At 57.1% G+C, this 24,726-nt stretch overlaps 1 protein-coding gene across 1 annotated transcript; it reads right to left on the reverse strand.

Annotated features, from left to right (window-relative positions):
• Nucleotides 1–340: 340 nt before the first annotated feature.
• On the reverse strand, nt 341–23,892 carry SH3BP4 (SH3 domain binding protein 4). Its single transcript, XM_055346374.1, is given in 6 exon segments — nt 341–2,436; nt 3,474–3,662; nt 8,113–8,756; nt 8,759–10,468; nt 14,811–15,056; nt 23,639–23,892. Coding segments are annotated over 5 exon segments (2,886 nt in total). The 5' UTR covers nt 14,929–15,056; nt 23,639–23,892; the 3' UTR covers nt 341–2,211.
• Between the last annotated feature and the right edge of the window lie 834 nt (nt 23,893–24,726).

The raw sequence follows: 24,726 nt of genomic DNA on the forward strand, positions 1-24,726 counted from the left end.
GCTGGGCCTGAACTCACCACCCTGAGATCAAGACCTGAGCTGAGATCAAGAGTTAGATGCTAAAAAAAAAAAAAAAAAAAAAAAAAAAAAGAGTTAGATGCTTAACCCATTGAGTCACCCAGGTGCTCCAATAAGTAGAGATTTTAATTGAGCTTCTTGGACCCCAGCCTATGGAATATTCAGTAAAAATATAAAAGTCATCTGCTAAACCAATGGTCACCTTGTCATCTAGGGGTGGCTCTTTAGGGGAGGGAGCCATCCATTATTCTATGCACAGATACTTAAACTAGGTTTTACTTGTTTTATTTGGGTACAGAAAAACACACGCACACTTAATAGGTTAAAATATCCAAATAAAATTTACTGCAACTTTTGTAGAATTTAATTTGTGCTACAAGACATGTTGCATAGGAAACTATTTAAAGCCCCTGAGGAAAAATATCCATGGTTTAAGGTGCAACTGGTTTTGTTTCTTCTTTGGGGAGAAGGCGAGAGATGATCTCTGGAAAGAATGAAGGTGGAAACGAGAAGCAGAATTTAAGGTTATTTCGTGTGATGATTGGGGAATTGCATGTCCTGGTTCTTGCAGCATAAAAAAAAAAAAAAAAAAAAGTAGTGTTTTTCTCTGTTGATTTTTTTTTCCCCCTAGCTGGTTGGTCTTCAGGATCTGAATCAATAGATATATAAGAATGTTTCAGCCCAACAGGGATCATACATTGATTACAGTAAGTAATTAACATAACATGTTTCAAGACAGCAGATTTCGAGCATGAGGTCCGGGAATCCCAATGGCCCACAATCACTTCACACAAGCCCACTGCATGTCCCGGCACATTCCTGGGAATCAACTCTTGATTTGCCAAATAATTATTCTTCAATCCTGCCCCTTCCTCCCCTCGGAGCTGCCGCAACCACAGTGCGATCGTGGAAGCCAACACTGCGTGCCCACACACAGCCACGCCGATCTACAACCGTAGAGGTCATCAATGCAACGCTCTGGCAAATCCCTGACTTTAGGTTGGGGAATGTTATTTTAGAAAACGTCCATCCTGCTCAGAAAACCTTTATATTGTACATAAAAAAAGATGGAATCCCCTCCGCTATTATTTCCTAGGACACGTGGGTATGACCAGAAACGGAGAGGGGTGGATTTCATATAGAATGAAGTGGAGAGTTGGCCAGTGGCGGCAGGCACTGCTGCACACACATTAGCGCAGGGCACCCCTCGTGGTGAAGTCTCCCTAGTGGCCACGGGGAGGAGAGCCCTGAGCTGTGCCCCCACGAAGAAACAGGACCGGCGGTGGCTGAAGCCTGCAGGGACTACCACACTGCAAATGGCACACAGTTTTCTTGAACAACAACCTTCATGCTGGTGGGGGCCACCAAGAATGCCAGCTCCCAGCTGTCTTTTCATCTCAAGGGCACCTGCTTGCTCGTGTAGGATTTTACTTTGCCAAATAAAGCTCAGAGAAGGCTTGCATGTGCTCTCGCTGACCGGTTACTGTAACATGAGGCGGAGGTACAGAAAAGAATGCAGGTGAAAAGGGACAGCAGGACCTGGGACATTCTCAGAAAGGATGGACAAGAGCTGGACTCATCTACTGAAAAACCACGTTCCTATTTGATTTACCCTTTTTACAAGTAGAGAGCAAAAGAGGTCCAACACTTGAACAAGCGTCTCTCCGTGCTAAGTGTTGAAATGCAAAGGGTGGCTGGGAATCACAAATGCCCCCAGTGACCTTTAAATACATATATACATCTGTAACATAATTTAAAAAGGTCTTTATATAACATAAAAACCTCAACAGCATCCGCCCCTATTAAGGTGGGTTTCTTTTTCTTTTTTTTTTAACCTTTATGGTCCATTAAAAAAATTAGATACCACCCTTCTCATATGCCTCCCCTCATACTTTAAAAAAAGTGACTTTTAAATTTAAATTTATACCTAACAAATAGAAAGCTATCTGATTGGCAACAACCTGCAGTAGAAATTCCCTTCAGGCCCCCCCGTGATGGAGGAGGACCGTGGAGCATTGTGTGTGCTTGGTCCTTGGGTGTGGGTCCAGCCTCGAGGGAGCCCGGATGTGTCAGAGCAGCCGGCCCTTCCTCCCTCCCCAGCTCCAGGTGACCATGCGCCAGGTGACCACATGGGCCTCCAGGACAGGCAGAGGGCGGGTGCCCCGGAGCAGCAGCAGGTGGACGTGAACCCGCTCAAATCACAAAGTCGTCGTGGTCCACTGGGCTGAAGGCAGCTGCTCTCAGAATGTCCAGCGAGTTCACAAGGATCAGAGTCCCTGTGAGGTGTTTCCAGCGCTTGGTGATGGGGTTCTTCATCTTGTCCAGGCCTATGTGTAGCTCCTGGATGACGTCCCGGTAGCTGTCCCCGATCTGGTGGCTCCAGGTTAACAAAAAGTCATAGGCAGGTTTCCACATGGCCTGGATGGTGGAGTCATCCCAAAGAAGAGGAGGGAGGGGGAAGAAAAGATGAGGGGACAGTAAGAGACGTGATCCTATTATTCGATCCTATTAACTCCAATCCCTTTGCTCATTATTTATGTTTCTCATTGGAGAGTGGGACAAACCCAGAGAAACAGGTGGAACCGACTCTGTCCAGAGCCAGCACGTTTCTGAGGGAAGAACGTGTTTTGTGCGAGTGCAGGAAGGCAGGAGAGTGTCTGAGCAAACACGAAGGGCTTCTCTCCTTACAGACCCTGCTGCGGGGTGCCTGGGTGGCTCAGTGGTTGAGCGCCTGCCTTCAGCTCAGGTCATGATCCCGGGGTCCTGGGATCAAATCCTACATCAGGATCCCCACAGGGAATCTGCTTCTCCCTCTGCCTATGTCTCTGCCTCTCATTAATAAATAAATATATCATGAAATATATATTTAAATATATATAAATATATAATAAATAATATGAAAAAAAAAAAGAGGAAAATACCTAACAATCCCTGCTGCATTTTCTAGGTGGGCCATTTCTTTAGAAATTCACTGTGCTAATAAAGGACGCTCTTATTCTGGGACATCCTCCTTCCTAGGAATCTCAGGCCAAACCCAGCTTTCCAGAAGCTTCCGGCCACCCTTGCCAACAAGAGAGAAGACAAAGAATCTCTGAGGAGGAACCCGACCGGCTCCGGCCAACGTTACCCAACAGAGCCCTGGAATGTCACCAACACAGACCTGGCCAGTGACCGAGCAGGAGTGGCCACCAAGGGCTCCTTGGCACTCTGCTCTGTCTGACGGATGGTCACTTAAGAACGGGACAATCAGGGACGGGCGGTTCTGCGGACACCTCATGCCCAGCGGCCTTGTCAGCGGCAGGGCCCGACTCCCAGCCAATGGCCTTGAGGAGGAGGAGCCGCGCCCCACCCGGGGGAGCCCACCAGGTGCTGGATGCACACTTTCTCAACCTCACCCCCATCGACACGCTGGAAAGCAGACACAGTCGTGACTGAATTCCACAGCCCAGGCTCACCTCACTGTCCACGACCCCGTTCCTGTCCCGGTGCGGGGACTCGTAGGCGTCCATCTGCTGCTTGGACACCTTGGCGAGCTTCTCGGCCAGCTCCCGCCAGCGCTGCGCCACCTCCACCGCCGTGGTCAGGAGCACAAAGTCCTGGATGAGTCTGACCACCAGGCCCTGGCAGTCCATCTTCAGTAAGGCCTGGGGAGGAAGGAGCAGAGCACGAGGCAGGTCAGAGGGCAGGCTCTGCTTTCAGAGGCCACACACGCTTTACCTCCAAAGTTCAGAGGCCTAGAAATGTGCCCCTTGGGCCCCAGCATGGCCGAGGCCCACAGAATGGAGGGAGAGCAATGATTTTTGCAGGGTGGACTGGGTTCGACTGTGCTCTCTCCCCAAATTCACGTCCACCTGCAAAGTCAGAATGACCATATTTGGAAATAGGGTGTTTGCAGGTGTCCTTAGTTAAAGCCACCTGTCCTGGTGGGTTAGGGCAGCACCTCATCCCGTGCCTGGTGGTCTTTATAAGGAGGGAGACAGAGACAGAGGGAAGAAGTTCACACAAGGACAGGGGCAGAGGTGGGGGTGAGGCGGCCCTAAGACAAGTAGCGTCAAGGACCGTAGGAGGAACCAGGAGCCAGAGGCGAGGCCTGGCCAGGCCGTGCCTCCCAGAGGAGGAAGCAGGCCCACGAACATGCCTCTGCTGTGCTGGGCCACCCAGTCCGGGGTGCGTCGCCTCAGCAGCCTGGGGATGCTGACCGACGGGGTGAGGGTGGACGCTACCCTCTACCCTGTCCTGACTCCTGTGGGAGCAGCTGGAGATGGTGATGCTTCACGGAGACGGGCCACACGCCCAGGGCTCAGAGGACTGGACCAGGAGCTCCATGGGCAAGAGGGCTCAGACTGGGGCCTGGGGCACACACCGACCCCTGGGCTCTCAGGTTTGGGGGGGGCGAAGGGAAGCCCCTGTGGAGGATGAGAACGGACAGGCCCAAGCTGAGCCCGGGAGCACCATCTGAACACTTTCTGGAATCGGTAGGACTGCTCCCTTGCCAAAGCTCAGAGAACTTTCTAGTGTGTCTTCAGCACAGGAGTCACCCACCAACTGCGGAGACTCAGGAGGGAAAAGAATGCCCGCCACCCTTCGAAGGAAGGAGGCAAGGGGACCGAGCCTGGCTCATGTCCCCGCCGGGCTCGCACCTGCAGGCGGCCACCTTGGGACCTGCTCCCCCCTCTAGGAAGGGGCCGGACTAGGCAGGCTTCCAACAGTGGGCTCAACGCTCCAACGTATCCCGTGTGACCTCGCACTGGGGGCTTGATGACACACAAATCAAATCAGCCTGTGCAAACCAGCGGCCCACGGATCTGCCCACCGTGAGATGCAAAAGGCTTGTCACCCAAGTCCTGTGATGGTCGCCGGCCGCTACGTGGGCCTCACACCGTGCCCAAGCCTCTGCCGCCCAGCGCAGATGCAGACGACACCCCAACAGCAGGAAAAGTGGGCCCCAGAGGCAGCCCGGAGACGGTTCCTCAGGTGCTCAGATGGGGGGCATAAGCCCGGAGAGGCCAGAAGCAGGAAACATCACCTGGTGTTCTTTCCGTCCTTCTAGGCTCCATCTGAGCACCTGCTGTTGTTGCGCCAAGACTCCGAAGAGCACAGGCTAAAAGCAACCCCCCCCTCGGTCCCCCGCAGCCCCTTCCGGACTGAGCCGAGCACGCAGCCCCCGTGAGAACCGAGCCCGCTGTTCTGCGAGGACGGCGAGTGGCCTGGGCTGAGCAGCTGAGGTCTGCTGCGTCGCCTGCTTGAAAGGGCGCCGCTCATTCAGCCGAGTATCCTCACCTCCGCGTCCCGTTTACACCGGGGGAGCTTGACGAGAGGGAGCAATGGGGGCTCTTCCAGCAACGTGCCGACTGCACAGCTGGACGCCCCAGCGGGGCACTCTCTGCAATTCAGAACAGGGGTGACGACGGGTCACGGTGGTGCTGCCGTGGGCCCGGGGACGGGCACCCGGAAGGGAGCCGGAGGGTGACCTCGTGGTCCTTCTCTGGTTTGGTCTGTGTGGTCTGAAAGAAGCTGCTGCGGGTGGGGAGATATGGGGAGCCGGGCCTGCGCTCGCGCACTGCTCACAAGCCCCAGCAGGCAGGTGCTGAGCTCCCCCATTTTGCAGAGTGAGGGAGAGGCTGCGGCACCTGCACGCACAGGTGGCCCGTCCTGGGTCTGCACAGGTGGCCCGTCCTGGGTCTGCAGCTGGGGCGGGGGGCTCTGCAGTTCCGAGGGCACTCACTGCCCAGCGTCAGGAACGGACTCAAATAAAACAGGGATCTGGGTTAGGCTGACACGTCAGCTATTTACGTTATTTCACAAAACGGTCTGTTCTTACTTGAATTTTGATGCGCTCCGGTGAAACTGTTTAAGGAATAAATACGTAACAGATCTATGTATCAGAACACAGACCACCGTCTAGGTCCACGTGCATGGCAGGGGGACGTCGGGATAAATCGGTAGAATTCCGGATTTAAGTTTCTGTGTAGTGGTGCGTCCCCCTGCCACCCGCTGTCCCGGGGAGGCACGTGGCCGCCACAGGGTGGGGACGGTCGGTCTCCTCCGTGTCCCCGCTCAGCACTGGCCCGCGGCTTCCCAGCGCACACAGGCCAACGTGCGTCCGTGTGCTCGGCCGCTGGGCTCCGGGGGCAGCCTCGTTTTCTAGGCAACAGAACGTCCCAGAATCACGCTTCTGATTCGGGTCGCCCCGGCAGGAGCGAGGAGGGCGTCTCTGTCCCCAGGAGCACCAGCAAGGGCCGGGGATCGCGGGGCGCGGGGTGAACTCAGGGATGGAGGCGCGCGGTTCCCTGCTAACTTCAGGTCTGCTGAAGGGACCGCCACCAAAGGGCAGTTTACGCGTTTTTTTTTTTTTAAAGGACGTAGCCTGGGTGCCACCGGGTCCTGGCAGTAGAAAGCTTCCTGGCAGGAGGCTCTGGCTCTGGCTCTTTTCCCCGTAGCTTCCTCCTTCACTTTCGCGTGCATGTGCATGCACACACACACACACACACACACACACACACACACACGGGTAATCCCAAAAAATCCCGTTTGAGATGATGCTGATTCCAGCAGCGAGCTCGCTCGCCCAGTGGACCGGAGTTGGAGCCAGGTGACCAAACCTGCTCTCGACCAAGGGCCAGGCAGGGAAGAGGTCTTGGCTCTGCGGGCCACGCGGTCTCTGCACCCCCCTGCCCCCCCCACCCCGAGTCCACCGGTGTGGACTGAAGGCAGCGTAGATGGTGTTTGAACCCACGGGCATGGCTCAGTCCGGCCCAACGTCACTGCCAAAAGCAGGCGGCCCAGGAGCCAGTCTGCCAAGCCCTGTTGCAGGAGATGTTCTCGTGAAAAGCCGGGGAGGTACAATTCCAGTTTTGCTGTGAATCCCACCGCGCTTCTATTCCCAAGGTGTGCAGACGTCCCGAGGGTCGTCCCCCCCACATGGGCGAGCGCAGCAGAGCCTCCTGCTCCGGGGCCGCCCAGCAGGAACCCCAGGAGCCACCTCAACGCCAACTAATGCCCCTCTCTGCGGGGTGCGGAGGCTTTTTCTCCCGACCCTGAGAATCCCTCCACACCACCCTCTCCAGCCCCCACCTCCCCTCCCCGAATCTCCCAGTGCACCCCTCTTTCCATCACCTTCCAAGGCTCCAGGGGTTTATTCCCCTCCTGCTTCAAACCCGAAAACAGCCGCCCTTCCCCTGATTCGTATCCTAGAGTAACTCTTTCTCAGAGAAACTTTTCTAAAGAGCCCGGCCCCAGAACCCAAAGACCCCGGCCACAGCCACCACCGGTGACCCCTGGTCGCCAAGCCCGGTGGCGTCACCCTGGCGGCTCCAGCACCAGCACCAGCTCTGAGCGCCGGCCCCAGACGCGAGGCGGGACGCCAAGAGGACGTTATGGGGCTTCTCGGAGCCAACCGGCCAAGACAGGCCAGCAGAGGCAGGTGGGCAGCTAAGAGGATGGAGAACCCGGGTCACGGGAGGCCGTGCGGGGTCCAGCGAATGCTTTCCCCGTTGGCTAGCGGCCCGGGTGTGCCCTATAGTGTGACACCGACGTCCCCCGTTCCACCTCTCACGATCGCGACTCCCAGTCGTGCCGGAGAAACAGAGGCCGCCCTCAATCCCTACTCACACGTGCCAAAAAAGGAGGCAGAGGAGAAACAAGTGAGTCTCAGGGAGAGAAAAACGCTCATCAAAATAAAGCTAGACTTTGGGCCAGCAGCTCTGAACACTTCAGAGTCGCAGATCCTGTCGGGAATCTGACGGACCAGGGATCTTCTCCCAAGAGATCAAAACAGAGGCAGCTGGATCGTGAGTGTCGCTGTGCCCGGGGATCCACCGGAGACCCCCCAGGAGCTTGCAAATCCAGCCAGAAGCCACCTGAACGGTGGGCACCCTCCATGCTGCATCCTGACCTGCCTCGGGGTCCCCCCAGGGGCCCCCCACAAATGCCCATCTCCAGGCACAAGTGCACGCCGAAACCCTGCCTGAGTATTTCGGGGAGCGAAGACGCGCCCAGACGCCGGCCCAGTGACTCGCCAGCCGGACCCACGCCCGATGCCCAGGGAGCGGCGGGGAGGCTGGACGGGGCCCCGGAACCCTGGGGAGCACTTACCATCATGAGCTCCTTCTGGAAGGACTTGCGGTCTTTGTTCTCCGTGTTGTTGCAATCCTCCTTCAGCTTTTCCAGAACGGACGCCACCCGCTCGGGCTCACTGTCCAGCTCCGCCCGGCAGAAGAAGGTGAGCGGCAGGTTCCCGTAGCCCAGGGCGTCGGCGAAGGAGCGCCAGCTGCTAATGTTCTCCATGAGCAGAGTCCTGACGGAGGCATAGATGTAGGTGAGGAACTTACACGGTCGCAGGATCTGCTCGAGCAGCACCGAGGTGCTCAGCTCGGGCCCCGCGAGGAGGCTGGGCCTGGCCTTGCCCACCACCAGCACGTTCTTGGTGTGCACGAGGCCGACCCTGCCCTGGTGGTAGCCGATGTACCACTCCTTGGTCCACAGCTGCCCCTTCAGGCGGATCTTCTCCTCGCTGAGCAGAGCGATGGCATCGCCCTTCTTGTACTCCAGCAGGTAGTGGTTCTTGCTCTGCCGCACCACGGTCTTGAGCAGTTTGCCAAACTTGAGGCTGGACACGGGGCGGTCCTGAAAAGTCGGGTACTTGGTGGTGGCAGCAAACGGGGACAAGATGATCTTCCCGACCTCGTTCTTCTTGAGAAACCGTCTCTGCCCGGAAGGCTTGATGGCACTTTTAGGGGTGGCTGGGGAGTCTGGACGCAAAACTGGGTCAGGATGGCCTCCTGGTCGCCTTTCACCTGAACCCTCAGGGTGAAGTCGGACAGCTCGCCGGGGTTCTGACAGGCGATGGGGAAGATGAGGCGGCTCACTTTGCCCAGCTTCATCTGGAACCCCCTCACCACCTTGGCCTGCTCGCTGGCTTTGACCTCGTAATTGGTCATGTTGGAGAACATGCAGACGTGGAGGTCCTGGGGCCTGGACAAGACGAACTGGTGCTTACCCCAGAGCTGCAGGGCCACGGGGGCAGGGCTGGGCGCCTGGCGGGTGACCTCGCTGACCAGGAGCGTCTTTGGGGCGCAATCATGCCCAAAGATGGTCACCACTGTCTTGAAGGAGGGGTGGATGTGTTTGGGGCCATAGAGCCCCACCGTGATCTTTTTATTGATGAAGTCCCACACCGTGGAAGGGTAGAGAATGTTCGGGCCGTGGGCAACGATGGCCAGGTACATGCAGGGCTCCAGGTTGTCTAGCTGCACCTGGACCGTGTCCCCGTAGCTGTAGGTCAGTGGGATGGGGACATAGGGCCCTTCCTTCAAGTCGCTCCTCAGGCACTGGAGACCCACCGTGCTTTTGCTAAAAATGTCGTTTTTCACCTCGGCCGAAACTTTCATCTCCAAGATGATGTAGGTCTTCACCTCCAGGGTGCTCAGCTTCACCTCCAGCACCGGGCTGACGCTGCTACACCTGTCACTGTTGAGCTCCAGCGGGGGGTCCAGCAGGGCTTTCATGGAGATTTGCTGCGTCTCGCCGGGGGCCACGTGGCCCTCGGGCACGTGGATGCTGATGTTGGTGTCGGGCAGCTGCACGGCACCCCCGGAACTGTCCAGCTTGCACGCGATGCTCGTCTCCACCGCCTGGGTCTGGCCCCAGCCGGGGCTCTGGCCCAGCAAGTCCAGATCGTGGCACGAGCGCGCCAGCTTCCGGTGGCTCAGCCAGGCGGCGCGGAAGTCCTCCCGGCTCTGGAACTGCTCCGGGGCCGGCGACTTCAGGCCCGTGAAGAACCCCGATGAGTCGGGGGCGTCGGACTTGGCCTGGAGCACGGACAGCTCGGACAGACTGTAGGAGCGCTTGCTCCTGAAGAACGGGTTGTCCCGCTTGCCCGGCGCCTCCGCCTGGAGCCGGTTGGTGGCCGGCAGCTCGTCAAAGATGTTGCCCGTGCTGTTCGTGGTCGCGGAGCTGGATTCCGTGAACGACGACGTGCCCGTGTCAAAGAGGAGCAGGTCCACGGTACTTTTGGGCATCAGCTCATCCACGCTGGGCATCGCCGACACGTTCCCATTCAGAAACGGGTTCGTCTGGGCCCCGTTCCAGAAAGGGTTGTTACTGTAGGTTTTGCTCGGTCCCTTGTCATCCATCCCCACCCCGAGCAGGTCCAGCTCCTTGGCCACCTCATCCGGGCTGTCGGGAAGGTTGTCAATCACCCCGCTGTCGCTCAGAGTGGAGTTCCGGTAGTTCAGGGGCTGCACGTAGGACGAGGGGATGTAGCCCATCTCCGTGGTGTTGTGCGCGTACCACCACTCCCCGCCCGACGTGTCCAGGACGTACAGGTGGTCCCCCTTGGAGAACTTCAGGGTGGTGAAGTTGGTTGGGCAGTAGTCCTTGATTGCGATCACTTCCTTTGCATTTCCAAAGGGCGTGGGATTGTCTACTAGCAAGGCACTGGGAGAAGGCACTGCACGAAACACAAAGAAACAGGTGGTGAGCGCGAGGCAGTTAGCAGAAACCAGCCAAGGCCAACGCCGGCGTGGACTCTAGCTCGCTCGGCGCCGCGGGGACAGCTGGCCCGACCCTGTCTCCCTGGGATCGCTAAACTGCCGTCCCACTTTTAAAATGTCTTTTAATCTTTAAAGATTTGATTTTTAAGTAATCGCTACACCCAACGTGGGGCTCGAACTCACAGCCCTGAGATCGAGAGTCTCACGCTCCGCAGACCGAGCCCGCCGGGTGCCCCAGATACCGTCTCATTCTGACCCGGGTTCTCTCACGTACCTAGCTTACCGGAGCGGCCCCTAGGTAGGGAGAGAAGCTGGATGTGGGCGGATTTAGAAACAGCGACGTCCTGAGCAGAGTGACCCACTGCCTGCAGCCAGGGACGGGGAAACGAGAGCCTCAAAGCAGCTCCCCGTGTTGGCGAGCCGGTGCCATGCTCTGGCCTTCAATGCAGGACACAAGAACGGGGTGGGAGGGTTCCCTAGACAAGCCGAACCCGTTCTTCATCGAAATCAGACTTTTGAGGCCAATCTCTTCCAGCCTCCTCTAAAGGCTCACTCAGACCAACCCAGGAGCACCCTCTCCCGCATACCTCGAAGAGCAGAGGCTTATGTCTGGTGCCGTTCACGTTGTTTCCGAGCAAACGTTGAAGTCTGAGAAACCCCAACACTTTAAAGAGGGACTCAAACTAATGTATGGTCCGTGGCGTTGAACTACGTACGTTGCCGGCGTAGACAGTACATGGAGCAGCGAATTAAGGGTGTGTGTGTGTGTGTGTGTGTTTTGAAAAGTAACGGGTAATTAAATACCTAAGTGTTTTCTCTCCCTCCCATACACGACAACGTACATCCAGGGGATGAAGAAAGTTCCTTCGGAAAGGACTAAATAAGCCCCGACCCCAACTGCGCCTTGTCTCACGGAGTTTGCGGATACTCTGGCTTCCTGTAACCAACGCCTGGAAGAAAGGACCGTGTTTTGAGTGGAACTACACCCACATCTTCTCTGCTGTAGGATTAAGGCAATACACATTCTAGCCTAAGACACTGGTCCTCCAAACACACCGTCTGCCAGCGTCCTCTTCCTTTGAAGAGAAATAAGGAACTGAACTGGATTTCCTTTGCAAAGTCTTGGAGAAGAAAGCAGGACGTGTCTATTTTATTTCCACGAACCAGGTTAGAGAGAGATGCTTGGTAGGAAGCTCACCGGGGCGCTGAAGGCCCCACCCTCTGTGCAGGGTGTTGGGGGGAGGGAATGTGGCTCGGGGTCACTGGGCCTGGGACGCAATCCGGGCCTTTGGAAGCCGTGTGGCTTCCGGAGCCTGAGACTCTTTCCCCAACGGGCTCTGGTGAAGATGAGGTTCTCTGATCATGTCCTTAGCATAATGATGCTTACTCAGCCCACGGTAATAAGGACTCACAAAGGGTGATGCTAAAGTGGACATCTCCACCCCCCTCCTCCTGATGTTATTTCCCCTGTGGCACTTATCATTAATCAATATATCACCATATATATATAAATGATAGGTTTACTTATTGATTTGTTGGGAGGGGGCTGTGTCACCCCCATTAGGGTGGAAGCTCCCTTAGGGTCTGTTTTGCTCACAGCGGTAATCCGGGAAGACAGCCTGTCACATGGCAGGTGTTCAGCCAATACTCGGAGAATGAATGCTCATCTCCCATGCACACGACAGAGAGGCCATATCTGCGTAACGGGGTCAGGGTGTTTTCCTTGGCTGTACCGTGCTATACAATTACCCCAAAGAGAAATCTCTCAACAGGGAAGGCCTGGGAGTGAATAAAAACAGCCAAGTCACAGGGAATGCCTTTTGAGCGAGGGGTGGGGAGGAGGATGGGTCAGGCTGGGGTCAGGGGACAACAAAAGATCTCTCTCCCTTTGTTTTTGAGCCATGGGCTCCAGAAATATAAGCCCCTTTTTTGTCTCTTTGGCACCTCTAATGAAAATGTCACATAAAAATTAAGACCAAATGAAAGCCAGAGAGCTTGCCAGCTATTAAAATCTTGTTAGAATCCCTCAGAAGTTATATCCCTATTATGTTCCCCAGAACAATCCCCTCAGAGGGATATTTTTAAAATTAAAAACCAAAAGCTATTAAGCGGGCTTTGTAGATAGCCTAAGAAAATGTATCAATGCAAATTATCGCTTTAGTTTCACCAGACTGAGGAATAAAAATGGTTTCACTTAAAATTCCAGGCACTCTCCTCAGCAGAGAAGGGGGTAATGTACTGCACCCCGAGCATCAGGCTCCTGAGATGGGAAACGGCGCTGCTCCCTGCCGGGCCGCCCGTGGAAGTGGGCTCTGGTGTGAGCTCCTGCCAGACGGGTCCCTCCATCAGTCACTGTCACAGAGCACCCGGGGACCCCCGGAGGGGCGTCCACCCCCTCAAAGGCAGGAGAATCCGTATCAAATCCCATCTTAATGAATTCTGGGGAGCACTGCCCAGACTCACAGCTATCCTTGATTTTAATACCAAAAAATAAAAATTAAAAAAAAAAATTAAAAAAATCCCTGCATGTCAGGGAGTTCAGTGCACTGCGTAATCTAATTTTTTACCCCTTTGCCTCAGTTCTGGTTAATCAAAGGGCAGAGGACTTTGCAGCAGATGTTTTGGCTGGAATAAATCACCACCTTGATGCCCGGCTGCAGTGCTGCCTGGGGAAGTGGGTCCAGGGTCTCCATGGGCATCGAGGCCTCGGCTCACCAGCCCCAGCTCGCATCCCAGATTGTCCCGTTTGTCTTCCCCCCCACAACTGGGGTGTTCTGTTAGGACCCTAACACCTCTCGGGTCATCGTGATTATTTAAAAAATTCAGCTCTCTCAATTCAAGAGCCCAGCCCAAATCCCACAAATGATGCTCACGTGTCCCAGCTTTCCCCATAATTAGCTCGCCTAGAAAGTAAGAGGACAATGCCCATGACTGAACAGTGAGAAATGAATGGTCCCACCATTTACAGCAATACCTGGTAACGCCGCCTCTCTTATTAATAGAATCTCACAACTTCCTTCTCCGTTCTGTTCGTGTGAAGAACATTTAGGGCGATGCTCAGGGCTCCGAGCATACAGCACAGACGGGAAGGGAGAGGTTGAGGATAAAGTGAAGGGAGAAGAGATTAGGAAGAGAGAGAAACGTGGTACGTGTGGTTTTTAGGACATCGGGGAAGAGGGTCACATCATCACCTGGGAGACTGCGGTTTGGTTCAAGAACTATTTATTTAGCACTGACATTGTGCCGGGGCTAAAAAACATAAAGGTCAAGATCAGCTCCCGCTGCTCAGTGTACCCGGGATGGCCCAGCGGGGAACCATGACCCCTTGGAGTAAATGCCATAGGGAAGGCACCTAATGATGACGATGCTGTATCGCGTGGCACCAGGAAGCACCTACCACGGTCAGAATAGACTTCTCAGAAGAAAATGACCCACTGGTACCCATTCTCACTGACTCCGAGGCTCAGGGCGATTAACCCCAGGTTCACCTCTAAAGCAGGGGCCAGCCAACAATGGCCCCTTTATTGTTGTTTTAATAAAGTTTTATTGGAACACAGCCATGCCCGTCGCTTACTGTCTTCTCCGTCCTCGAGCTGCAACAGCACATAATAGCTGGGATGGGACCCTTAGGGCCTGCAAGGGTTAAAATATTTCCTGTGTGACCCCTTACAGGAGAAGCTTGCTGACCCTGGCCCCAGACCACCTTTTCCTCTCTAGCAGTTCTCACTATTTCCTCGGCTGACCACTCTCTCTCCTCGCCCCCCAGCACCCTACCTCAATGTCACCAAAACTCTCAAAAAGAGGAAACACAAACACATCCTGTATGAAAAAGTTGCATTACCAAGGGGAACATTCAAAACCTCCCAATACACCAAACCCCCTCCCCCCAAAACCCCCAAAACAAGTGGTTATTGCTTTAGGATTGGATTCACCGTTGACGAAGTTTAGAGAGCTAAACTTGAATTATCTGGATGGGAACTTGGCAGCCTTTAAGGCGGAGGAGTCCTTGGGTCTCAGAGCACTTGCAAATCTGTGCTCCCTGCGCCCAGCCATGGTTGTGTCCCCATGAGCTCACCCTTCTTCTTTTTTTTTTTTTTTTTTTTTTACCCCTAAGATTTTATTTATTTATTTGAGGGGCGAGGAGCACGAGCTGGGGGAGGGGCAGTGGGAGAGGGAGAAGCAGGCTCCCCGCTGAGCAGGGAGCCCATGCAAGGCTCGATCCCAGGACCCTGAGATCACCGCCTGAGCTGAAGGCAGACGCTGAACCAGCTGAGCCACCCAGGCGCCCCGTGAGCTCACCTTTGACATCATTAAAGCTCGCTTCTGAAAACCCCTCGCTCAGGTCAATCAGGGTCCCCTCGGACTTGCACCGAGGGAGGCCGCTGGAGTTGGCAGCTCGGATCCGTTGAGCTGCCATCTCGAAAACGCTCTTCCGGGGAGGACGGCTAAGGTTTCATCTCCTCCTCCGGGTGTCCCAGCGCTGGCTGAAGCTCTTCTCAGGCAACCATGCTGCCCGATGGGGTCGACTCGGCAATGTGCTTCTTCCTGAAGGCGGGGGGAAGAAAACACGAGAATCTCCCTTGAGCAAGTGAAACATGGGCTGAAGAGTGATTTTAGGGGAAGTGGGAATCCTCTTTCTTCCAAAGGCCGCGCCAATAAAGACAGACCCACGTGACCTTTCCTGGCCCAGGAGAGCAGAGTAGGGCTCACCCCCTGGAGCCTCTGTGCACCGACAGCCTATCTCCTCCTCAGTTCTGCTGCTGCGCAGGGCCTGGTGTCTGCACCCCTTCGTCCTGGGGCACGATGGGGTTTGTGAAATTTGTGACATTTGTTCTCGCACCTGGCCAGCCTGTTCATTACAGTGAACGAGGAGGACCAACAGGATCTGCACAGCCCACGTAGCCAGTTTCGGGGTTCAGGAAAGGAGAAATGAATCTGTCTGCCCAGGCAACGGCTGGTCCCTTATAGGCACAGCCCCAGCTGCGGCTGCGACACCCAGGAGAGCAGCGCTCAGCGCGCGCCCCTTGGAACCCCACCTCGGTGGGGTGAGAGAGGAGCGCTCCATGCCCATGCTCCCCTGAAATCCTCCCTGGCTCCCCAACAAACGACCATCCTGGATAAAATACACAGGCCGCTTTCTGCCTCTAAGTCATCCTTGTGTCCCGTGCGCAGATGAAGCCGTGATATATGCACCGGGTGTTACCAAGCCGGCGCAAGAAGGTCCTGGGGACAGAGCACAAGAATCATGACTCCAAGGCCTGTTTCTTTCCGGAGGCATTTGGGGGGTTCTGGAGATTGAGACATGACTGGCTGTGGGCAGGAAAAGGAGCAGCCAGGAGCCAAGAGCAGTGAGTCCTCCAGGCTCTTCGAGGGAAACGGGGAGACACACCCCGGCCGGCAGGGGCAGAGAGCAGCCCGAGGCCAGGCGACCCTCACTCCCCCATCGCAGCTCATAGAACCCGGGCTCAGGTCCCTTGTGCCTCCCTTCGCTGTGCTCTCCAGAGATAGCTGGAAAGTGCTGGCCCAGCTGTGCCGCCTTCACTCCTCAGAGGCACCTGGGGGCCCTACCACGGCCTTCTGCACGGGGGTGGCTTAGCCCCTCCGGGGCTGCCCTTCCCCCAGGCTCTGCATGCAGCTTCCCGGCCGAGCACCCACTGTGTAGTGAGCACCCCCAGCTTTGCACCCATGCTCCACCATTCGCGGGGAGGTCTTGGGTTCAATGTCTGAGTCCAACGCCCTCACCTCCATGCCCACCCAGTGGCGAGGACAGCCCTGTCCCGATTGATGTGTGTGAATCAATAGGATGATCCATGTAAGATGTACGTCGATGTAAGATCGACGACTGTGGATCCCCGCACCTTGGCCACCCCAGCCAGAGCCCGCCAAGCAGCCCCGGTCCTGGCTCCGAGCGACCCACTGGCAATGGCTCCAGGCAGGATTTCTTTCCTTCTCTGCCACACACCACCACATTCCTCACTGGGATGCTCTTGGAGAGAAGGGGGCGTGGAGCTGGACGCAGAGCCAGGCAAGCCTGAGGCCCAGGGTGGGAGCCCGCGGGCACCAGAACGCAACCCAAGCCCACCTGCCGGGCGGCCCGGCTTCAAAAAGGAGCCGTGATATTAAGCTCCATCGCTGAGATGAGAGAATGAGAAAACCCTTTGGATCTGAAAGACGAGTCTCACCTTCTGGAGAGAACCAACACAGAGAAAATGGGACTCGTAGATGGGGAGCGGGGGGTGGGGAGGACAGGCCGCGGGGGGGGGGGCTTTAGGATGGTCCTGAGCCCATAACCTGTGTCCGCAGAGTGGACTTTCAAATTTAATGACGATTCCTTACCCCAGATTCTAGGTCGGACTGTGCCTCCCGGGGAAGCAGCAGACAGACAAACCAAAGAAACGGGGGGCACAGAGGGGTGGGGAGGGTGCTGTGAAATCTGGCTGGCACCCCCTGCCCATCCCGTGAGGGGCTCCCCACTTAGTGCAGAGCTGCTCCGAGGACTCGTGAGCACGAGGCCGAGGACTCCGGGTCTTGCTCAGGCCAAAGGATGCTCTTCCCACCGAATCCACCCCACAGCCCTCCACCCACGTGCACGCCTCGGGCTGGTGTCCCGGTTAAGGACACACGGACCCCAGCACCCATGTGCTTTGGGAAAAGGGGTCCAGGAGTTTCCCGGGAGAAGCCATTCTGCCCAAGCTTCAAGAATGACCCAGAACAAAAAAGGAGGGGCAGTACCTGCCATCCCACCTCCTCTTCAATGCATGTTACCTGATTTCCCCCTCACAGCAAGATGAAATGGTTTCATGGAGGGTTTAAGAGAAAAGGCAAGATGGGGATCATCATGAGGCATAGCATACTGCCAGAGGTGGCTTCACTCCCACGCTGGTGGGGCCCCGGGGACCCCGAGGCCGGCTGGGGGAGCCCCGTGCTGCAACACAGAGGGGCTGGAGAGCCTGGCTACTGCCTGGCAGAGGGAAAGAGGAGCAGCCGTGCTGGTACTGACCGGGCAGGAGAGGCCGTGGGGGCTGGTGCAGGGAGGGCGCGGGATGTAGGTGCAGGTGGCGATGGGCAAGAGGCCCCTGGGCAAGCCCCAACTCCCTCAACGTCCTGTAGGGTAGGTTGGTGAGGTCGGATGAGGCTGATGTGATCCGGGGATGGGGGAGGAGGGGTGGACAGTGGGAGCCAGTTGTGCACCTGAGACACCTACAGAACACGCCAAGGCTCTCCAACGAGCACCTGCAAGAATCTGGAGGCTGGCAGATAGACCAGCAGATAAACACGCTCAGAGCGATGTGATTCTTGCATTCCCTGCCACGACCAAGAAGGTAGCGTGGGGTGAACCAGGGCCTCAGGGGAGGGCAAGGAGAAGGCATCCTCTGCATCTGGATCACTGTTTAAAAGTTGTTTACTGTTGATGGGGACGTAGTTTTTACCCTGAGCCAGGGCAGAGCCAAAAGGCGTGTTAGCAGTTCCACAAAGAGATCTGCAGTCCTTTTAGAAACACAGATTACCCCCCCCCAGGGGGTGCCGTTCAAGGAGCAGATAAGCCACCAACTGTACGGTTCTGACAGCCTCACGTTATCATCAGCCAGACCGAAGTCGAGGCACCGGGTGGCCGCCGAGCATCAACACGCTCATTCATGCCGCCTCTTCCGCGGGACGGGGGGCGTTTGTCCCGGTGCTCAATGCCCTGTGTGAAGCCCAGAATGGCAATCTTTCTTCTGGGACGGCAGGAGACGGTCCTCAGACAAGTCCTGACACTCACCACTGCCCCTTGGGGATGCTATTTTACAGCAAAGAGGGCAGACTCTCCTCCTGGAACCTGGAAGCTTCCCTGAGGAGGTACCATCAGGGGGACGGCTCACAGAGCAGCTGGCACCTCCACCCACCCCAGAGCCAGGCGCCGAGAGATCTCGGGAGGTTAACTCGCCCGGGAGGAGGCGGCCAACACCACGCTCCGTGCTCGAGCACCCTGCTAAGCGCTTCTTTCCAAAGCCAGAGTGCAGCAGGGCTGATTCCTCCCGCCACCCCATCCACGGGCTCCTCCCCAGGTCAGGTCAAGGTCACTGCCCAGCTCCAAACTCGGCAGGGTCGCTCACTGCTTTTTTTTTTTTTTTTAGATTTTATTTAGTTATTCATGAGAGACACAGAGAAAGAGGCAGAGACACAGGCAGAGGGAGAAGCAGGCTCCCTGCAGGGAGCCCGATGAGGGACTCGAACCCGGGACCCCAGATCACGGCCAGAGCCGAACCCAACCTCAACCCCTGAGCCCCACCCCGGGCGCCCCTTGCTCACAGCTTTCAAATCAGTGAGGTTCGATTTCCCTGGCCCGGCCTTTGGAGCCCCCGTGTGACTCGGTTCCCACCTGCCCTTCCAGGCTTGTCACTCACCTCCACACCCACGCGAGTCGGTGACTGCACGTGGGCCTGCTGCCTCTCGAGCATGCTCGGGGCGGCTGGGCGTCCGCACCCTGAACACATGCCCCCCCACCTGCGCCTCCAGGGAAACGGTCCTCTCCCTCCACCCTTCCCGCCCCACCCGCCTCCCCTCCGGCCTGCACGCCTCCTGGGTGACTCATGTGCTGGGCCCACATCTGCAGTCCGCGTCCTCGAGCTCCAAATTCGAGTCGCCGGGGCTCGAGGAGCACGGCCCCTTGAATGGGTCCCTGCCGTGTCCGAAAAGCCACGGTGGGGTAAGTGACAGCGATGCTCCAACTTGCTTTACAATGAGTGTGTGAAGGTTCGAGACTGTATCTGGTGGTACCGGACTCGACTGCTCCCTGTTACTACATTTGCTGCACGTCAGGCTGCCTTCCCTCTGCATTTTCTACCCTTTTCCCTATTTTAATATTTTTAGATTATTTACTACTTTATTTTTACTCTTCTCCTAATTACGTACATGGTTCAAAAATGCCTGCAATCAAAGAGACACTAGGAGAGTAATATCAAGGAACATCTGCCACCTGCCTTCCCAGACACGGATCAGGAATGACGTGCAGGCGTCTCCCTCTGACTAGGGAAGCTCTAAGGAGCCACAGGGTCACACGCCCGAGCAGCACAAGGAGACACGGCCCGGTTCTTGCTCAGTTGACAAGTGACCCCCGGACCCCAGACCCAGGTCACCGAGGGGCCCTTCAGGGCTAACGGTCGTCCGTTCTGAACGTCCTGGGTCCAAACACAGCTCGAGCCCCTGCCAGGCTTCACCAGCTCTGAAGGTCACATGCAACCAGGCAAAAGCACCGCCCCCCCGACCTCACCCCACCACACACACCCCGGTCAGGACCTGACCTCTGCCTGACCTCGGCACCCCCACGGTGGCAGGCATCAGCTCAGGAATCAGCTCCTCCCCGCAACTCCACTGTGCCCGACTCTGCCCTCCGGGAGCCCACCCCTCAGCAGTCAGAATGTTTCTAAAAGTCCCGACCGTTCAAAACCCTCTGAAAGCCGCTTAGTGCTTAGTGAGCTTACAGTGGCCTCAAGGCCCCACACTGTGGGTCCCTGCTGGCTCTGTGGACCCTTCTGAAGTGCTTCCTCAGGGCCTTTGCACCTGCTATACCCACACCTGTAGGCCCATGCCTACATATTTCCCAGACGCGATGCCCCGTCTCTATCCAGGGCCTGCTCAAATGTCACCTAATTGGCAGGGACAGGCGTCTGCTCCACCGACAAACCCTGATTCCACCCTCTTTCCCTACTTCCCTTATCAACACGACAGATCACGTGCTTTCCTGTCACCAGCCCGATTTCTCCAAGAGAGTGTACGCTCTGAGAGCCACAGGACTCACTCTGCTTCCGTTCCTCCTCTGCTGTGAGACCTACACGGACCGTGAAGGACGGAAGTCTATTTTTTTAATATTTATTTATTTATTTATTTATTTGAGAAAGAGAGAGAGAGTGCACGAGCGAGTGCACATGAGCAGGGGGGAGAAGGAGAAGCAGGTTCCCCGCTGAGCAGGGAGCCCGATGTGGGGCTCGATCCCAGGACCCTGAGATCACAACCTGAGCTGAAGGCAGATGCTTAACAGACTGAACCACCCCTGCACCCTAAGAATTCTATTTTAATAAAGACAAAGGCGGGGGGGGGGGCACCTGAGTGGCTCAGCGGTTCAGCTCAGGGCGTGATACCAGGGTCCTGGGATCGAGTCCCGCATTGGGCTCCTTGCGGGGAACCTGCTTCTCCCTCTGCCTGTAATCCCACAAATAAATAAATAAGATCTTAAAAAAAAAAAAAAGAAGACAAAGGTGGGGCGCCTGGGTGGTGCAGTCAGTTAAGCATGTGACTCTTGATTTTGGCTCAGGTCATGACCTCAGGGCCGTGAGCCTCGCATCGGGGTCCACGCTCATCGTGGAGTCTGGTTGAGATTCTCTCTCTGTCTCTCTCTCTCCCAAGAAATAAAATATTAAAAAAATAAATAAAGATAAGAGCTTCGGAGGTATTTTAACAGGTTATCGCTGCGATACTCTCCTCTAAAGAGCCAAAATCCCCAGTGAATGTCTAGTGCCCCCCAGATGGCCTCATGACTTGATTATACAAAGCAGGATGAATTCCGGAACCCTAGCCTCTGGTGGGAATCTAAGTTACACGTTCCTAAGGGCTGATGGGTTCCCCGGGTGGGGGCCTACAAGTCCAGCCGCCCTGCCCTCCACTAGGGTCGTGCGCTGCTGCTCTCCGAAGGGCGGGGGGCAGCCCCTGCACGCCCCCCCCCATCTTCCCCAGGCCACGCCTGCACGCGGGAAGCCCCCCTCCACCCCCCTCGCTAGAAGTCAGGTCTGGGAAGACAGGAAGGGGCATTAAAGCTTGCTTGTGCCTGACTCACAACTAATGAGTTTTTCTTTTCCTTAGTATAAAGGCTGATTCATGCGCGGAGAAAAGAGCCCGCTCCTAGCTCCTCCCCGGGAACCAGAGGCTGGCCTCCGCACACGCAACATCGCTGGACACGCACAGAATTGTTCACGGACTCCGGTGGCCAACTCGGGAGCCGCTACACAGCCCCTGGGCCACCTGGGCCCGCCCGCCCCTCGCCTCGGACTCGGGTGGCTCTGCCGACGTTCCACCCGAGAACGTTTCCAAAGACAAAGGCACCAAGGAAGAAACCAAAGAACCTGAGCGTCTGTGGGGTGCCAGGTTCCCCGGGGGCCCCCGAGCCGGGGGGCGGGGGGAAAGCTGCTGGGTCTGGGCCCCGCGTGCAGGAAGCACGGGACCCGCAGACCGCTCTGGGCTCCTCCCCGGCGAGGTCTGTCCGTGCCTCATTGGAGATGACTCATCTCCGCATTTGATTTTAATTTCTGGAGTAAGAGTATCGTGTTGATTGCATCAGATTTCCTCCGGGTTCAAAAGCGGGCATGGGTTTCAACCCGCTCTGGGTGATTCCAATCACCAGACTGTCGACAGAAACTCCATCCCGTCTGCTCACCTGGCTCGCTCCCCAAACAGCAGCGAGCTCAGAGAATCAAAATAATTCAAAGACGCCCTCCCCGGCTGGCCTGTCCCCCCGCCTGCACCCCCGTAAGCAGCAGCCGGGAGCCCACCGACCCGGTCCCGGTCCCCCGGTGCCAGCCGCAGAGAAGCCGGCCACATGCCCGCCAGCCTGCAGACCCGTGGGGGCTCCCAGCTCTCAGCAACCACACTGAGGACCCCGCAGGGGGAGCCGGCTGCGACCCGGCCAGGCCAGAGGGCGCCTCTGTGTGCTGCCAAGTCTCCAACATCCCTTCCCTTGGAGCCAAACGGCCCTGGAGGCCGATTCCTCAGCCTGCAAACTCCCAGCTCTCTGCATCCTGACCCTTGCCCCGGACCGGTCTGGGCAATACCCCAAGAGGACAGCCAGCACGTGACTGGTGTCCCCTTTCCAGGCCCACCCCGTTGGCAGGGATGGCCCTGGCTCCCGTTACGAGGACCAGCCCCAGCCGGGCCCAGAGAAACACGAACCTTCCCCACCACCCACCGTGGCAGGAGGCTTCCTACCTCGGGAGTCTCATCTCTAGAAACCGCTGGGCGCCCCTGTAGCCCGAGACGGAAACGCTGCCCTGCGGCCTCCAAGGAGGGCTGCCTCCTTCTGGGGGTGCAAAGGGCATGGCCCCCCTGGAGGGGGCCCCGGGGAATCCGCTTCATTCACCAGGGTCTGGAGTGAGCTTCAAGTCTGACGACTGAGTTTTAGTTTCGGGCAGCGGCCTGCTGCCATTCAGAGCCCCCAGCAGACCGGCTGTGAGGATCACGCACCCCAGTCCCGAGCCCGTCCGAAGAACATGGGCATCCCCCAGGCAGGGGGCCTCGTCGTCTCCGTGAAGACCCTCGGAGCCCAGCGTCCAGGAGCAAGGCTCTGCGCTCAGCAGAAGGAAGCAGCAGATGCGTCCAGGGAGGCCAGGCCCGAGGCAACGCGGAGCCTAAAGCTTGGAGGAGAGAGAAGGTTCTGTGCGCCGGACACTGGGCTGGGGACATGCACGCACTCAAGTCCTAATCTGTTCATCCAAAGCTCAAGAACCACCACCCAGGGCCCCAGGGGCGGCGGGGGTCCCGTGGTGCGGCGTGCCCACACGGGTCAGCATTTCTGACTCGCTGTTTCCACCCCCCGAGGGGCGAGGGCTGGGGGAGCCAGCAACACCGTGGGAGGTTTCACGGGTCAGGGACATCGGAGGACCCTCTGGTGCAGGCCGTCCCAGGGCCCGGCCCCCGCCCGGCCAGCCGGGTCCAGCCCCACAGTCTCGGCTCCTCTCTCCAGGCCGCAGAGGAACATCCAGAACCCCCGGCTCGCGCTTCCAGACGCTCCGCACACGCACCCCCCGTGCACACCGCATCCCACGTCCCTTCGTCTTCCCCAGACTCTGGCCAAACCCGGCTGCTGTGCCCTTGGTCTCCCTCCCAGCCACCTCCTGAACCCTGCCGCCCCCCACCCCGACCCTATCTCGAAGACCCAACAGGGCTCCTACTTTCTCGCCCATTAAAACCCGCACATCTGCGAGGGACCCCGTCTCACGGTGCCTTTGCCAACGGAACCCCATCTCTGTTCCGAGCCCCGCGGGGATCCGCCCACCGTCTCCTCTGGGCACCTCTGGGCACCGAGGGCTCTGATCCCCAGCACCACAGCTGTCACCACGCACGCGGTTTCTTGGGTCCCTAACAGGTGCTACACTCACTTCCCGGAGAGCTGGATACGCGGCTTCTCTCGCGGCCCAGCACTTGGCCCACGCTGTCCGGCGCCACCTGCTGAATGGACAAACGTCTCACCCGAGCAATTATTTGGCACCACGGGGCACCGGGGACCACCAATGGTGCAAGCGGATGGAGGAGCTCGTCCCTTCCCTCTCTTGCTTGCCGTGGGGTGTCGGGCGCGTACAGGACCCTGCCACGGCGAGGAGAGCGAGGTGGGTCCCCCTCGTGGGTCCCTGGCGCGACGAGACGGGAGCCCGCGGACACCTCGCTCCGCCCGTCATACCGTGTGTGCTCCGACGGCTGCTCCTCATCTGTCCCATTACCCGCGGCTGAAGGCGGCGGGGAGGTCACGCCTCTGGCATGGGGTTCAGGAGGCCGGGCGGTTTGTGGTCTGCCCCACTGAGTCACACGGGAAGGCCAGCTGCCCCGTGTGACCGGGCTGGCGGCAGACAGGCTGTGAGGTGGGGCCTTGTGATCAGCCCGGCGAGAAAGGCTTACCAACCCTGGTCCCCTGCCAGTGACCTCGGGAAAGACCGAGGGTCATTATCTCCGAAATGGTCTAACGGCAACGAGAAGGGAGGTCCAGTCGCTGGACTGGGGCTGCTGCTCCGGGGCGGGAGGGGGGGGACTCCCCTCCCACACCCTCATCGAAACGGCGAAACACCCGCACTAAAAAGCAGCTGTGATTTGTAGATGTTAGTCATCGATTTACTGTCTTCCAAAAGAAAAAAGAAGAAAAAACCTAAACTCAACCCAAATAGATACTTCTCTTTAGATCAACACATTTTTTTTTTTATAACTGAAGTTTATTTAAGGAAGTTCTTTTAAATGAAGCAGCTTTCTATTGCTTTAAAGAGGAAGCCAGTCTATACTTTAAAAAAAACCTTCCTTAGATACGCGGAGACCTTTTCGAGTATATGTGAACTTAAAAATGCCCTTTAAAAGTTCACGTTAGGGACGCCTGGGTGGCTCAGCCGGTTGAGCGTCTGTCTGCCTTCGGCTCGAGTTGTGATCTCGGGGTCCCGGGACCGAGCCCCGCGTCCGGCTCCCTGCTCAGCTTCTCCCTCTTCTC

Source organism: Nyctereutes procyonoides, unplaced genomic scaffold, assembly GCF_905146905.1.
Source record: "Nyctereutes procyonoides isolate TBG_1078 unplaced genomic scaffold, NYPRO_anot_genome, whole genome shotgun sequence".
Lineage (NCBI taxonomy): Eukaryota > Metazoa > Chordata > Mammalia > Carnivora > Canidae > Nyctereutes > Nyctereutes procyonoides.